The 15,351-nt window shown below is 54.0% G+C and overlaps 1 protein-coding gene and 1 long non-coding RNA gene across 4 annotated transcripts in view; one reads left to right on the forward strand and one right to left on the reverse strand.

Annotated features, from left to right (window-relative positions):
* Positions 1-404: 404 nt before the first annotated feature.
* LOC138753877 (uncharacterized) lies at positions 405-7,363 on the reverse strand. 2 transcript variants are annotated; one of them, XR_011351478.1, is made up of 3 exons: positions 7,147-7,363; positions 599-643; positions 405-468 (listed from the first exon to the last, which is right to left on the reverse strand). It is a non-coding gene; the product is annotated as an uncharacterized lncRNA (long non-coding RNA). The 2 variants fall into 2 exon arrangements; XR_011351477.1 differs by lacking the exon at positions 7,147-7,363 and adding an exon at positions 6,158-6,797.
* The window catches only part of LOC138753875 (cysteine-rich motor neuron 1 protein-like), a 300,852-nt gene continuing 291,917 nt past the window's right edge, over positions 6,417-15,351 (forward strand). For both annotated transcript variants that reach the window (XM_069917412.1, XM_069917413.1), the window contains exon 1: positions 6,417-7,018. In XM_069917412.1, the coding sequence (XP_069773513.1) occupies positions 6,682-7,018 (337 nt within the window). In that variant the 5' untranslated portion in view covers positions 6,417-6,681. The remainder of the gene's footprint in view (positions 7,019-15,351) is intronic.

Here is a 15,351-nt window from a genome sequence, read left to right on the forward strand (position 1 = left end):
ACTTTACCAATAATTCACAGAACCTAAGGCCATGACAGTTACACAAAGTGGATAGATTTGATAGCTGTTATCCAGTACTGTGCATTGTTCTTTAACCTCTAAAGCTGTATAAAAGATCAACAGTCATTAATCCAGCTACCCCAGACATATTGTCTGGATTCTTTTGACCCTCTTGCTACTATTCCAAACCAAGCAATTCTTAGATGATTGCCTAAGAAGGCACAATCTGTCGCGAGCATGTCAGGCTAGCTGGCGACGTGCCAAGTCCGACTGCTGAGGCAGAGGGCCTGTGTAATGAAGCCCTTCCCAATCTGATTATGCGCGAAGAGTCGCGCATGCACGCTACCCCCGATCGGGCCCAGGCTGTTGGGATGTCTCTCCCCCGATGGGCCAATCGATTTGGACTTACCTAGGAGGGGATGCACATCCAAAGTCGGGTAGCCTGGGATGAGGTTGTGGTCCTGGAGTCTGAAGAAGAAGAGGAAGAAGAGTCAATTGAAGAAGCAGAAGAGGAAACATCAGCAATACTATGTGCAGCCAGAATTCTTCAAGGTAGGCCTCAAAAATCTAAAAAAGCTTCAAGAATTAAATCACCTACTTTCAAACTTTTCAAACAGTACAAGTGGAGGAGGACACTTCTTCTCTGAAAGAGACAAAGAAGGATATGCGACGGATAAATAATATGGCAATTCAGGACACACAGGTATTTAAAGAAAATAAGCTTCAATTGACTGAATTGAGAGGAGTAATTAATTAAACAAGATGTTGTTAAATGTTTGAGAGCAGTGGATGTGGTGCAGGATGAATTTAAAGACATTAAACGAGCGTTTCATGACTGTTCTGATACTGTAGATCGATATACTGAAAGAATGGATTATTTTGAACACTGCCTTACGGATTGGAATCTTCAAAAGCATGAATTTTTGAAGAAGATTGATTCGTTGGAAAATCAAGGTAGATGTAATAATGTTAAAATAGTGGGTTTGCTAGAAGATATTGAAGGTACAGATTTGGTGAAGCTTTTTCAGAAATGGATACCAGAGGTGTTGGGAAAAGACGCTTTTCCAGAAGGATTGGAATTGGACAGAGCACATAGGGCGATACAGAGAAAACCGGCATATATATTTTTATATAATGGGCCCTTCTGGCCCATGTACTCATGCTGTCCAATTACAGCTAATTAACCTCCCACCTCAGAACATTTTGAAAGGTGAGAGGAAACTGGAGCACCTGAAGGAAACGCACAATAACACAGGGAAAACGTACAAACTCCTTACAGACGGTGCGGGATTCAAACCCTGGTCACTTGCGTTTAAACAACGTTACGCTAAACGTACCACTCCAGCTGATAAATATCCCATGGAATTATCTAATTCATAGACTAGTGCTCTGGTCAACAGTTTGCTCGATGTAGCTGCCACATTGCCGACATAATAAAAGTGAGTATAATTGTGGAGAGGTGGAAAGAGAATATTTTGTGGAATGTCCTTTGCTAAATTACAAAACAGGAAAAAGCTTATTTTCTTTCTTTGGACGGGAGTTAATCAGTACTAATACCCATGCCAGTTCTGGATGTATTCTAAACTCAAAAATTCCAAAGTAAAAAGAATATAGTAAAAAATTATCCTTGTTAATTTGTCGATAGCATCCATTGACCATCCTTAATGTCCTTGGGTTTTGACGACAAACAACCTTCATAAAAACCCTAAATGATGAGCAACAAGTAACAGGAATAGGTGACATTTAACCTTTACATTATTGCATAAGATCCCAAGATGTATGACTCATTTTTTATGAATGCAGTGGATAAAGTCATGTCAAGGGGAAGCATTGTTTGAATGCCAGTCTGCAGGGGATGGTTACGGCTGAGCTGTGATGTTAGTAATAAATGACTTGTTGAGCTGTCAAGTCAACTGTATCAATACTTCAATACAATCTGGGATATAGGTTCAATTTGTTTCATTACTCTCTGAAGATCCTTAAAGCATCAGATCCTTTAAAGTATATCTGTAGAGTGTATAAGACATGTAGAAATGGGTTTTGTTTAAATCGTAAGAGCCGCTTCAGGAAATTTCTGCCAATGGTGAATATGTCTGCCTTATAGCAGACAGAAGGCAATTTCATGCAATATGACACTGTTTTTGTTGCATGACAATAAATTGAATCTTGAAGCTTAAAATTGGAAAAAAATTGAACTTTTATTGAATTTGCATGTTTAATCACTTAAGATGCTGACCTAAAAATGTTTTGGTGCTGATTTTCTCAGCATCTGATGCCTCTCATGCCAGTATCCAACAACAGTCGGCCAGCACTGATTGATTCCAGTTGCCTTGATAACACTTTGGAATGTCTTGGGGAAATCTTTCACCATGTTCATCACTGCCTGCACCAATATCAGCAGGGAAGGAGTCCAACCGCGAAAGCAAAAAAAATTAATTTTCAATGACATGTTGGCCTTCATGATTTTGTACACGAAGTAGACTTGAAATATGACAGGAAATTGCAAAAAATAGATTATTGTAGCGTGTGCGCTACGTGAAGTGTGGAATAAGAATGACACACACTCACAGTGGAGTTGTGGTCGAAGACTGATTTATTGTTCTTCCAGTTCTGTTTATATTCACTCTCTGCCTCTGACGGCAGGAGTGACGTCATTGTATCTGGATCATGACTTGGTTCATTAGCTGCTACACGAACCCCCCCACCAGAAACGGCAATTGGAGTGTCTGCTGTCACTTTGGTTGGCCTACCTCCGTGTTGCGGGGGTTGAGTCTCAACTGGCTGGCTAATGTCTACGTGGCCCAGTTTCAGGCGGTCAAGGGCCAATATTTCCTCTTAGCTGGCAATGTCCAATCCAAATGTCAATCCATTATGCCTGTCGACTCTGTACAGCCCCTCATATGGCTGTTGGAGGAGTGCCTGGTGTGCTCCCCTTCACACAAAAACATATTCACAGGTGTGTAAGTCTTTGGGGATGAAGGATTTGGGCTGGTTGTGTGGCGGGGGCTGTAGAGGGGCTAGGGTACCGAGTTGTTCCCTCAGCTGTTTCAGTGCCACTGTGGGGGTTTCCGGATCCCTGGCAGAGGCCAATAACTCCCCTGGGATTACCAAAGGTGCGCTGTAGACTATTTCTGCCGTGAAGGCATTAAGATCCTCTTTTGATGCAGTGCATATCCCCAGGTGGACCCAAAGCAGTTCATCCACCCATTTGGGCTTCTTGAGCTGGGCTATCCGGGCTGCTTTTGGCCAGCGGGTGATATGCCGTGGTATGGTAGAGTTGGGTTCCCAACAGTTTGGCCAGTGCCATCCAGAATCCCGAGGTAAACTGCGCACCCCTGTCGGAGGTGAGATGTTCCAGGACTCTGAACCTGGACACCCAGATGTTGATTAGTGCCCTAGCGCAGGTCTCCATGGCCATGCCGGCCATCAGGACCACCTCTGGCCATCTTGTGGAACAGTCATCCATAGTGAGGAGTTATCTCACCCCACAGGAACTGGTATAGCCCCTTGACGTCAACATGGATGTGGGTGAACCTACAACATGCTGACTCAAAGGTCTGGGGAGAGAGTTTTCACCTTGGATGCCTGGCAGAGCATGCAGGTCTTAGTCCACTGACTTACCAAGGACGATGACAACATCCTCCAGCCACAGCCCAGAAAGTGCCGTCCTGTACACCAGGATCTCAGTGACATCATGTTGTTCCCTGGCTGAGGCTGAATAGTCTATGCCCTAGGATAGAGTGTGGATGGATTCAGTGGCGGGATGGGAAAGTGCTTTGGCCACCACATTGCTCGCTTGTGATGTGCTGGATGTCCATGGTGAATTCAGACATGTAGGAAAGGTGCCTCTTGGCGGAAAGTGAAAGTCAGTTTTTTGTGGTCTGTGAAGACCTTGAATTGTCTGCCTTCCAGAAAATATTGGAAGTGCCTGACTGCTAGGTACAGCGCCAATAGCTCCCAGTCAAAGGCACTGTATTTAAGTTCAGGTGGCCAGCAGTGCATGCTAAAAAAGGCAAGGGGCTGCCATGGCCCGTCCATCAGCTGTTCGAGGACTTCTCCGACTGCTGTGCTGGAGGAGTCCATCATGAGGGAAGTCAGCACCTCTGGCCTGGGATGAACCAAAAGGGTTGCATTGGTCGCCTTCTGGAACATCTCCAAGGCCTCCCCGATCCCGGCAATGTCTTGATTTTTCCCTACCATGAGCATGGAAAGGGAGTGCATGATTCAAGCTGCTGCCAGTACGAATTGATGGTAGAAGTTAATCATTACCGGTGAACTCCTGCAGCCCTTTCATGGTGCAAAGTTTCGTGAACTGCTGAACTGCCTTCACCTTCTTGGGCAGTGGTTTTGCCCCATACCTGTCGATCTGATCCCACAAAGAGTCAATTGTGTCCTACTCTGAATGGTGGCAGCTGGCAATAAGGATATCATCCAGGTAGATGAATGTGAATGGGAGGTCCCGGTCCACAATGTCTATCAGCCGCTGAAAAGTCTAAGCAGTGTTCTTAAACCCAAAGGGCATCCTCATGAATTTGAACAGGCCAAAGGAGGTGATTATGGCAGTTTTGGGTATGTCCTTGGGATGCAATGGGATTTGATGATAACCCCTGATTAAATCGATCTTTGAAAACACCCATGCCCCTTATGTTGGTGGTAAAGTCTTGGATATGGGGCACGGGTTATCTGTCAGGTGTGGTGGCCTCATTGAGGCATCGATAATCACTACTTGGCCTCCACCCTCCTGCTGCCTTCGGGAGCATGTGCAGGGGTGGCATGCCCCAAACCCCACCCTTTCAAGACCACCAGCAGGTAGTGGACATGCAGGAAATCGGCTCCCAGGAGCGGTTGGGCCACAGCCACGATGGTAAAAGTCCACTTAAGTGGGTGGTGAAAGTTTATATAGAGGGGCTGTTGGCTGCCCTCAGTGCTGGGCTAGCTTGGCATTCTGTGTGTCGTAGGCCATGGGGTTAAGGACATTTATTTTGGTACCAGTGTCCTTGAGGAACATTCTTCGGGGAGGAGAGAGTCTCACATGTGGAAGAAGCTGTCATGTTGGCCAACCATCACAGCCATTAATGATGGTTGGCCATGGCATTTTCCAGAAATGTGCAGGGTGGGCAGCATTGATGGACCCCCACACCCCATCATAGGTGGTAATAACAATATAGCCTGCTGTGGCTGGCTGGGGTCAGGGCTTGGCGATCGGTTTCACTGCGGCAGTATTTTCTTTCTTTGCTCTCCAGAGCACATCCGTCTGGACTGTGATTTTCCTTGTGTCACTAAAGTCCTTGTTGGTGAGCAAGAGTCAGATATCCTCTGGCAGCTGCTCCAGGAAAATCTGCTCAAAGAGCAGCCAAAGCTTATGTCCCTCAGCGAGTGTGAACATCTTGCTCATGAGGGTGGATGGGGCCCTGTCCCCCAAACCATCCAAGTGCAGCAGATGGGTGGCACACTTGTGCCGTGATAATCCGAAAGTGTGGGTTAGTAGCTCTTTGAGGGTACCATATTTGCCTTGCTCCGGAGGCTACTGTAGGAAATTGACGACGCTCGCTGCTGTGCCCTGGTTGAGCATGCTCACTACATAGTAGTAGTAGCGGGAGTCGGTGGCAGCGATTTGTCGAAAGTAGAACTGGGCCTCAGCAAGTTCGAACCACATGTGTGGCTGGAAAGTCCAGAACAGTGGCAGCTTTAGCAAGACCCCATGGAGAGTTCATCATCAACCGCCAGTTGGACCTGTTGGGGTCACCAATGTGGCGTGTGTGCTATATGAATTGTTAAGTAAGAACGACACACACACACAGAGTCGAGTCCAGATCGAAGTCTGATTTATTGCTCTGCCAGCTCTGTTTACATTCACTTCCTGCCTCTGACGACCTAATCGCAGTGCCAACCTCTGACTGGCCGGCGATCCCGCCATTGCCTACTGTTTCCCGCCGTGCAGGAGGTCATGCGGGATGACAGCCTTTGGTCCCTATGGGGCCCTCGCGATCACCACATTGGCCAGCCATTTTGTGAGCCAGGTTGTGGGCCACTACATCTAAAAAAATGTGATAGGAAATTTTTAAGGTGATTTTGGTGATCAGCAGCCCAAAGTGTTCAGAAGGCAAACACGTCGTTGTCCAGTGCAGCAAAAGGCTGGCAGTTCCATCACACCCACGTTTATTTCCTTTTCTCGGTTTTGATGGATCCTGTTGGGTGGAAGCCCGCGGCGGGACGCTACAGTGCCGACTGGAAGCGGGGGCATTTGACTTGGCGTCGCCTTTCGGCTGCAGCCACGCCCGGCCGGCTGCCGACAGCGTGCACTGGCCACGGCGGGCGTCGCCTCCGCCGGGCGCCACTCATCCCAGCCGCCGCCCCCCTCAGGGCAGGCGCGAGCAAGCGGGGCTGTCAATCAGCCATGCGTCACGGGCCGCCGCTCAATCAGAGCGGGGCGCGCGGCTCGCCCGGGCCGCGGCGCGAGACACACACATACACAGAGCCCAGGCACGGGATTGACAATCTGCTTCACGCACTGAGCGGGTGCTGAAGCCGGCGTTCGGCTGTGCACCTTTAATGAGGGTTGGCGGATTTCAAAAAAAGTCCTGCTGAGAATCGCCTCAGTGCAGAAATCGGAGTTGAACTCGTTTCGGAGCGCCGGGCATCTTTGGAAAGTTGGTTGCAAACTCTTTTTCGCGAGCTGTCATGTTCAGGGCGCGGCGTGACGGCGCAGGGCTGCTGGCGGTCTGCTTGCTGTGGTGCGGGGTGAGCGGCCGGGCACGCGACTGCCAGCCGTGCAGCCGCGAGCCGTGCGAGGAGGAGCCGCGGACTTGCCCGGGCGCCAAGGTGCAGGACGCCTGCGGCTGCTGCGCCGTGTGCGCCCGGCAGAAGGGGGAGGCATGCGGCGAGTTGGACGCCGAGCTCGGCCGGTGCGACACGGGGCTGTGGTGTGTGACCGAGAGCCTGGCCGGGGCCGAGGAAGGGGAGGACGGGGACAGCAGCTCCGGGCTGGACCGAGGGCCATTGATGGGAGTCTGCAAAGGTGAGCCTTTTCTGTATTTGGTTTGCAGTGATCCGGCTCGGTCGAAACGGGCACTGCCTCTGCAAAACCACGGGGTTTGGGCTGAACGGGTGAGCGGGATAAGTCACCTGGCTTGTCAGTGCACTCACCTGGGAGAGAAAACACCAGCAAGCCTGTCAGAAATAAACCAACCGTCTGTCCAGCCTTCGTGTTCAGAATCAAACCCGCTCAAAAGAAGAAATGCAAAAATCCAACTTTAAAACCAGATGGGGGCTTTGTGTGGCAGACTGGACGCGTGCTGAATCGCTACCAAACTTCAATCGGTGCGCATCAGAGGCGCGGTGGGATCCATTCATACAGCACTCGGGTGGATATGTGTGTGCGGGGGGGGGGGGGGGGTGGTGTGCGGGGGGGGAGAATGTGTGTGCGGGGGGGAGAATGTGTGTGCGGGGGGGGGGGGTGGTGTGCGGAGGGGGGAGAATGTGGGCGCGGGGGGAGGAGAATGTGTGTGCGGGGGGGGGGGTGGTGTGCGGAGGGGGGAGAATGTGGGCGCGGGGGGAGGAGAATGTGGGCGCGGGGGGGGAGGTGAATGTGGGCGCGGGGGGGGGAGGTGAATGTGGGCGCGGGGGGGAGGAGCATGTGGGCGCGGGGGGGAGGAGCATGTGGGCGCGGGGGGAGGAGCATGTGGGCGCGGGGGGAGGAGCATGTGGGCGCGGGGGGAGGAGCATGTGGGCGCGGGGGGAGGAGCATGTGGGCGCGGGGGAGGAGCATGTGGGCGCGGGGGGGAGGAGAATGTGGGCGCGGGGGGGAGGAGAATGTGGGCGCGGGGGGAGGAGAATGTGGGCGCGGGGGGGAGGAGAATGTGGGCGCGGGGGGGAGGAGAATGTGGGCGCGGGGGGGAGGAGAATGTGGGCGCGGGGGGGAGGAGAATGTGGGCGCGGGGGGGAGGAGAATGTGGGCGCGGGGGGAGGAGAATGTGGGCGCGGGGGGAGGAGAATGTGGGCGCGGGGGGAGGAGAATGTGGGCGCGGGGGGGAGGAGAATGTGGGCGCGGGGGGGAGGAGAATGTGGGCGCGGGGGGAGGAGAATGTGGGCGCGGGGGGGAGGAGAATGTGGGCGGGGGGGGAGGAGAATGTGGGCGGGGGGGGAGAATGTGTGCGCGGGGGGGGAGAATGTGTGCGCGGGGGGGGAGAATGTGTGCGCGGGGGGGGAGAATGTGTGCGCGGGGGGGGAGAATGTGTGCGCGGGGGGGGAGAATGTGTGCGCGGGGGGGGAGAATGTGTGCGCGGGGGGGGAGAATGTGTGCGCGGGGGGGGGAGAATGTGTGCGCGGGGGGGGAGAATGTGTGCGCGGGGGGGGAGAATGTGTGCGCGGGGGGGGAGAATGTGTGCGCGGGGGGGGAGAATGTGTGCGCGGGGGGGGAGAATGTGTGCGCGGGGGGGGAGAATGTGTGCGCGGGGGGGGAGAATGTGTGCGCGGGGGGGGAGAATGTGTGCGCGGGGGGGGAGAATGTGTGCGCGGGGGGGGAGAATGTGTGCGCGGGGGGGGAGAATGTGTGCGCGGGGGGGGAGAATGTGTGCGCGGGGGGGGAGAATGTGTGCGCGGGGGGGGAGAATGTGTGCGCGGGGGGGGAGAATGTGTGCGCGGGGGGGGAGAATGTGTGCGCGGGGGGGGAGAATGTGTGCGCGGGGGGGGAGAATGTGTGCGCGGGGGGGGAGAATGTGTGCGCGGGGGGGGAGAATGTGTGCGCGGGGGGGGAGAATGTGTGCGCGGGGGGGGAGAATGTGTGCGCGGGGGGGGAGAATGTGTGCGCGGGGGGGGAGAATGTGTGCGCGGGGGGGGAGAATGTGTGCGCGGGGGGGGAGAATGTGTGCGCGGGGGGGGAGAATGTGTGCGCGGGGGGGGAGAATGTGTGCGCGGGGGGGGAGAATGTGTGCGCGGGGGGGGAGAATGTGTGCGCGGGGGGGGAGAATGTGTGCGCGGGGGGGGAGAATGTGTGCGCGGGGGGGGAGAATGTGTGCGCGGGGGGGGAGAATGTGTGCGCGGGGGGGGAGAATGTGTGCGCGGGGGGGGAGAATGTGTGCGCGGGGGGGGAGAATGTGTGCGCGGGGGGGGAGAATGTGTGCGCGGGGGGGGAGAATGTGTGCGCGGGGGGGGAGAATGTGTGCGCGGGGGGGGAGAATGTGTGCGCGGGGGGGGAGAATGTGTGCGCGGGGGGGGAGAATGTGTGCGCGGGGGGGGAGAATGTGTGCGCGGGGGGGGAGAATGTGTGCGCGGGGGGGGAGAATGTGTGCGCGGGGGGGGAGAATGTGTGCGCGGGGGGGGAGAATGTGTGCGCGGGGGGGGAGAATGTGTGCGCGGGGGGGGAGAATGTGTGCGCGGGGGGGGAGAATGTGTGCGCGGGGGGGGAGAATGTGTGCGCGGGGGGGGAGAATGTGTGCGCGGGGGGGGAGAATGTGTGCGCGGGGGGGGAGAATGTGTGCGCGGGGGGGGAGAATGTGTGCGCGGGGGGGGAGAATGTGTGCGCGGGGGGGGAGAATGTGTGCGCGGGGGGGGAGAATGTGTGCGCGGGGGGGGAGAATGTGTGCGCGGGGGGGGAGAATGTGTGCGCGGGGGGGGAGAATGTGTGCGCGGGGGGGGAGAATGTGTGCGCGGGGGGGGAGAATGTGTGCGCGGGGGGGGAGAATGTGTGCGCGGGGGGGGAGAATGTGTGCGCGGGGGGGGAGAATGTGTGCGCGGGGGGGGAGAATGTGTGCGCGGGGGGGGAGAATGTGTGCGCGGGGGGGGAGAATGTGTGCGCGGGGGGGGAGAATGTGTGCGCGGGGGGGGAGAATGTGTGCGCGGGGGGGGAGAATGTGTGCGCGGGGGGGGAGAATGTGTGCGCGGGGGGGGAGAATGTGTGCGCGGGGGGGGAGAATGTGTGCGCGGGGGGGGAGAATGTGTGCGCGGGGGGGGAGAATGTGTGCGCGGGGGGGGAGAATGTGTGCGCGGGGGGGGAGAATGTGTGCGCGGGGGGGGAGAATGTGTGCGCGGGGGGGGAGAATGTGTGCGCGGGGGGGGAGAATGTGTGCGCGGGGGGGGAGAATGTGTGCGCGGGGGGGGAGAATGTGTGCGCGGGGGGGGAGAATGTGTGCGCGGGGGGGGAGAATGTGTGCGCGGGGGGGGAGAATGTGTGCGCGGGGGGGGAGAATGTGTGCGCGGGGGGGGAGAATGTGTGCGCGGGGGGGGAGAATGTGTGCGCGGGGGGGGAGAATGTGTGCGCGGGGGGGGAGAATGTGTGCGCGGGGGGGGAGAATGTGTGCGCGGGGGGGGAGAATGTGTGCGCGGGGGGGGAGAATGTGTGCGCGGGGGGGGAGAATGTGTGCGCGGGGGGGGAGAATGTGTGCGCGGGGGGGGAGAATGTGTGCGCGGGGGGGGAGAATGTGTGCGCGGGGGGGGAGAATGTGTGCGCGGGGGGGGAGAATGTGTGCGCGGGGGGGGAGAATGTGTGCGCGGGGGGGGAGAATGTGTGCGCGGGGGGGGAGAATGTGTGCGCGGGGGGGGAGAATGTGTGCGCGGGGGGGGAGAATGTGTGCGCGGGGGGGGAGAATGTGTGCGCGGGGGGGGAGAATGTGTGCGCGGGGGGGGAGAATGTGTGCGCGGGGGGGGAGAATGTGTGCGCGGGGGGGGAGAATGTGTGCGCGGGGGGGGGAGTGGATGGATGTGTGTGTTTATGGTGGAGGAGATGTGTGGGGGGGTGGATATATGGGTGTGGAGATATGTATGGGGGTGGGTATTGATAATCTATGGGTGTGGATGTGGCTATGTCTGTGAGCTCATATATAAAATAAATTAGGGATAAACATCCCAGATTTCTGCTGCTTCTCCAATCAATGATGCTTTTAACACGATTGTGAAATACAACGTTGTTTTAAACAGCACACCAGCGAGAAAATGCGACAGTGAGATCTGCCAACTGCTGCTTTGATATAGCTCTTCTCACTGATCTGGGGACCATTCGTGGAGGCTCCACTCCAGACCATTATAACCTTTTCATTAAAACACAATTTTTTTTAAAAATCGTTGGTCTCGAAATCCAGCTCCTCCATGGATTTTTTTAAAAACTGCAAGCCACGGGAAGTTGACAAACAATTCATCCTTCCAAGTTAAAGATCCTAATATGCATTCTTCTATGCCAGCTGGTAAAACTGTCTTCAGTTCTGGAATAACCATGTGTGAATTTTAGAAAGCAGCAATCAGGGAAAACCACAACTTTTTGATGTATCCTCAGAGTGCTGGGAATGAAGTAACATTTCTGTTTGTAGCCAAATTCCAATGTTGCAGACATTAACAGAATGCAAGGAATAAATGTTCAGGTGTTCAATAGAAAAGTCACCTTCCAAAACAAAAACTTTGGGGGTGGGGAAGAGAGAGATATTCTGTAGTGAAAATGGTGAGTTTTCTATTGGATAAGAATGCTCAATTTCTATAGCTGAATGACTTTTCAGAAGTGCTCAGTAATGCAAACTATGCAACTATGCAAGCTACCTAAAAATGAAATCTGTTTATTCCTAACATCAATTCAAATTCTTGTATCATTTGTAGACTTTATGGAGTATGAGGTGAAGTTATACTCTCAATCTCTTTCAAATGTCACTGATTGGTTTGAGTTGCAGTTGTTAATGCAGCAAAATCTAAATAGCCTTGTCTCAAGAACAGGTGAGGTTCATTGTTTTTACTGTGTGAACAAAAGTTCACCTGGGGACAAGCACAAATTAGGAAACTTCTGAGGGTTCAGTTCCTGATAGAATTTTAAATATTGTATGATGATTTGTTGGTACAAATCATGAATGGTTCCAATTAATTTGGGAAATTTTGGAGCCAGATCAGTTATATTGGGAGTGGTAGAGAGCAGATAGAATATTTGATTTGAGACATTAAAGGGGGGAAAAATACCAAGTTGTAAAAGTTGACATTTTGTCAAGATGTTCAATTCATTGCTTGAAAGTTTGAAATTCCACACAGTCTTTTGTGGCAGAGAGGGTAACTGAAGTTAATTAATATCCATTTGGATAAAAAAACTGTTTAGAGTTGAATTGGCCTCCTCTTTTCCTGTGGGGTGTTTGCATTGATGTAAAATACGAAATCAATTATTTGAGGCACTTCAGTGATGAGATGGGAAAATGCCATCCTCATTGCACTAATGACAGCTTTGTTTGGATGTAGACATTTATCAGTGCATAGAGTCTTCGATGTACTATTTTTGCCTTTTAAATCACTGCTATAACTAGCTGCTTTGCGCAGGCCTGAGGACAGGTCCATGTCCTCCCCCTCCAGGTCCTCCCCCTCCAGGTCCTCCCCCTCCAGGTCCTCCCCCTCCAGGTCCTCCCCCTCCAGGTCCTCCCCCTCCAGGTCCTCCCCCTCCAGGTCCTCCCCCTCCAGGTCCTCCCCCTCCAGGTCCTCCCCCTCCAGGTCCTCCCCCTCCAGGTCCTCCCCCTCCAGGTCCTCCCCCTCCAGGTCCTCCCCCTCCAGGTCCTCCCCCTCCAGGTCCTCCCCCTCCACAGATGCTCACAAACTCAAGCAAGCATGCTGGAACATCAGGACCATGCTAGACAAGGCTGACAGCCACCGACCTGAACGTCGGTCTGCCCTCATTGCACATGAACTCCTCAGACTTGACATCGACATAGCCGCGCTCAGTGAAGTCCGCCTGGCAGATGTAGGCAGCCTCCAAGAACGCGGCGCGGGCTACACACTCTACTGGTCTGGAAAGCCTTCGGATGAACGACGCCTATCTGGTGTAGGCTTCATGGTCAAGAGCTTCATTGCCTCCAAACTCGAAAACCTTCCGACAGGCCACTCGGACCGAATCATGTCCATGCGACTCCCCCTTCAAAACAAGCGTTGCATCACCCTCATCAGTGTCTATGCTCCAACCCTCCAGGCGGAACCAGCAGAAAAGAACAAGTTCTACACCGACCTGCGCAACCTCATCCAACGTACCCCTACAGCCGACAAGGTTGTCATCCTGGGCGACTTCAACGCTCGTGTCGGCAAAGACTCAGAAGCCTGGCCAGGAATCCTGGGCAAGCATGGCGTCGGCAAGTGCAACGACAATGGGCGCCTCCTGTTGGAGCTCTGCGCAGAACAGCGACTTGTCATTACAAACACCCTTTTTCAGCAGAGGGACAGCCTTAAGACCACCTGGATGCATCCCCGATCCAAACACTGGCACCTCCTGGACTACATCCTGGTGCGAGAAAGTGACAAACAAGATGTGCTCCACACCAGGGTCATGCCTAGCGCGGAATGCCACACTGACCACCGGCTGGTTCGCTGCAAGCTCAACCTTCACTTCAAGCCAAAGCCCAGGAACAATAAAGCCCCCAGAAAGAGGTTCAATGTTGGAAACCTGCAGTCAGACGAAGCGAGAGGAAACTTCCAGGCAAACCTCAAAGCAAAGCTCGACGTTGCAACCCGCCGCACGGACCCGTCCCCTGAAACCCTCTGGGATCAGTTGAAGACTACCATACTGCAATCCACTGAAGAGGTACTGGGCTTCTCCTCCAGGAAAAACAAGGACTGGTTTGACGAAAACAGCCAGGAAATCCAGGAGCTGCTGGCAAAGAAGCGAGCTGCCCACCAGGCTCACCTTACAAAGCCGTCCTGTCCAGAGAAGAAACAAGCCTTCCGTCGCGCATGCAGCCATCTTCAGCGCAAACTCCGGGAGATCCAAAATGAGTGGTGGACTTGCCTCGCCAAACGAACACAGCTCAGCGCGGACATTGGCGACTTCAGGGGTTTCTTCGAGGCTCTAAAGGCTGTGTACGGCCCCTCACCCCAAGTCCAAAGCCCGCTGCGCAGCTCAGATGGCAAAGTCCTCCTCAGCGACAAGATCTCCATCCTCAACCGATGGTCAGAACACTTCCAATCTCTTTTCAGTGCCAACCGCTCAGTCCAAGATTCCGCCCTGCTCCAGCTCCCTCAACAGCCCCTAAGGCTAGAGCTGGATGAGGTTCCCACCCTGGATGAGACATATAAGGCAATCGAACAACTGAAAAGTGGCAAAGCAGCAGGTATGGATGGAATCCCCCCAGAAGTCTGGAAGGCTGGCGGCAAAACTCTGCATGCCAAACTGCATGAGTTTTTCAGGCTTTGTTGGGACCAAGGTAAACTGCCTCAGGATCTTCGTGATGCCACCATCATCACCCTGTACAAAAACAAAGGCGAGAAATCAGACTGCTCAAACTACAGGGGAATCACGTTGCTCTCCATTGCAGGCAAAATCTTCGCTAGGATTCTACTAAATAGAATAATACCTAGTGTCGCCGAGAATATTCTCCCAGAATCACAGTGCGGCTTTCGCGCAAACAGAGGAACCACTGACATGGTCTTTGCCCTCAGACAGCTCCAAGAAAAGTGCAGAGAACAAAACAAAGGACTCTACATCACCTTTGTTGACCTCACCAAAGCCTTCGACACCGTGAGCAGGAAAGGGCTTTGGCAAATACTAGAGCGCATCGGATGTCCCCCAAAGTTCCTCAACATGATTATCCAACTGCACGAAAACCAACAAGGTCGGGTCAGATACAGCAATGAGCTCTCTGAACCCTTCTCCATTAACAATGGCGTGAAGCAAGGCTGTGTTCTCGCACCAACCCTCTTTTCAATCTTCTTCAGCATGATGCTGAACCAAGCCATGAAAGACCCCAACAATGAAGACGCTGTTTACATCCGGTACCGCACGGATGGCAGTCTCTTCAATCTGAGGCGCCTGCAAGCTCACACCAAGACACAAGAGAAACTTGTCCGTGAACTACTCTTTGCAGATGATGCCGCTTTAGTTGCCCATTCAGAGCCAGCTCTTCAGCGCTTGACGTCCTGCTTTGCGGAAACTGCCAAAATGTTTGGCCTGGAAGTCAGCCTGAAGAAAACTGAGGTCCTCCATCAGCCAGCTCCCCACCATGACTACCAACCCCCCCACATCTCCATCGGGCACTCAAAACGGTCAACCAGTTTACCTATCTCGGCTGCACCATTTCATCAGATGCAAGGATCGACAATGAGATAGACAACAGATTCGCCAAGGCAAATAGCGCCTTTGGAAGACTACACAAAAGAGTCTGGAAAAACAACCAACTGAAAAACCTCACAAAGATAAGCGTATACAGAGCCGTTGTCATACCCACACTCCTGTTCGGCTCCGAATCATGGGTCCTCTACCGGCACCACCTACGGCTCCTAGAACGCTTCCACCAGCGTTGTCTCCGCTCCATCCTCAACATCCATTGGAGCGCTTTCATCCCTAACGTCGAAGTACTCGAGATGGCAGAGGTCGACAGCATCGAGTCCACGCTGCTGAAGATCCAGCTGCGC

This window comes from Narcine bancroftii, chromosome 2, assembly GCF_036971445.1.
Source record: "Narcine bancroftii isolate sNarBan1 chromosome 2, sNarBan1.hap1, whole genome shotgun sequence".
Classification (NCBI taxonomy): Eukaryota; Metazoa; Chordata; class Chondrichthyes; order Torpediniformes; family Narcinidae; genus Narcine; species Narcine bancroftii.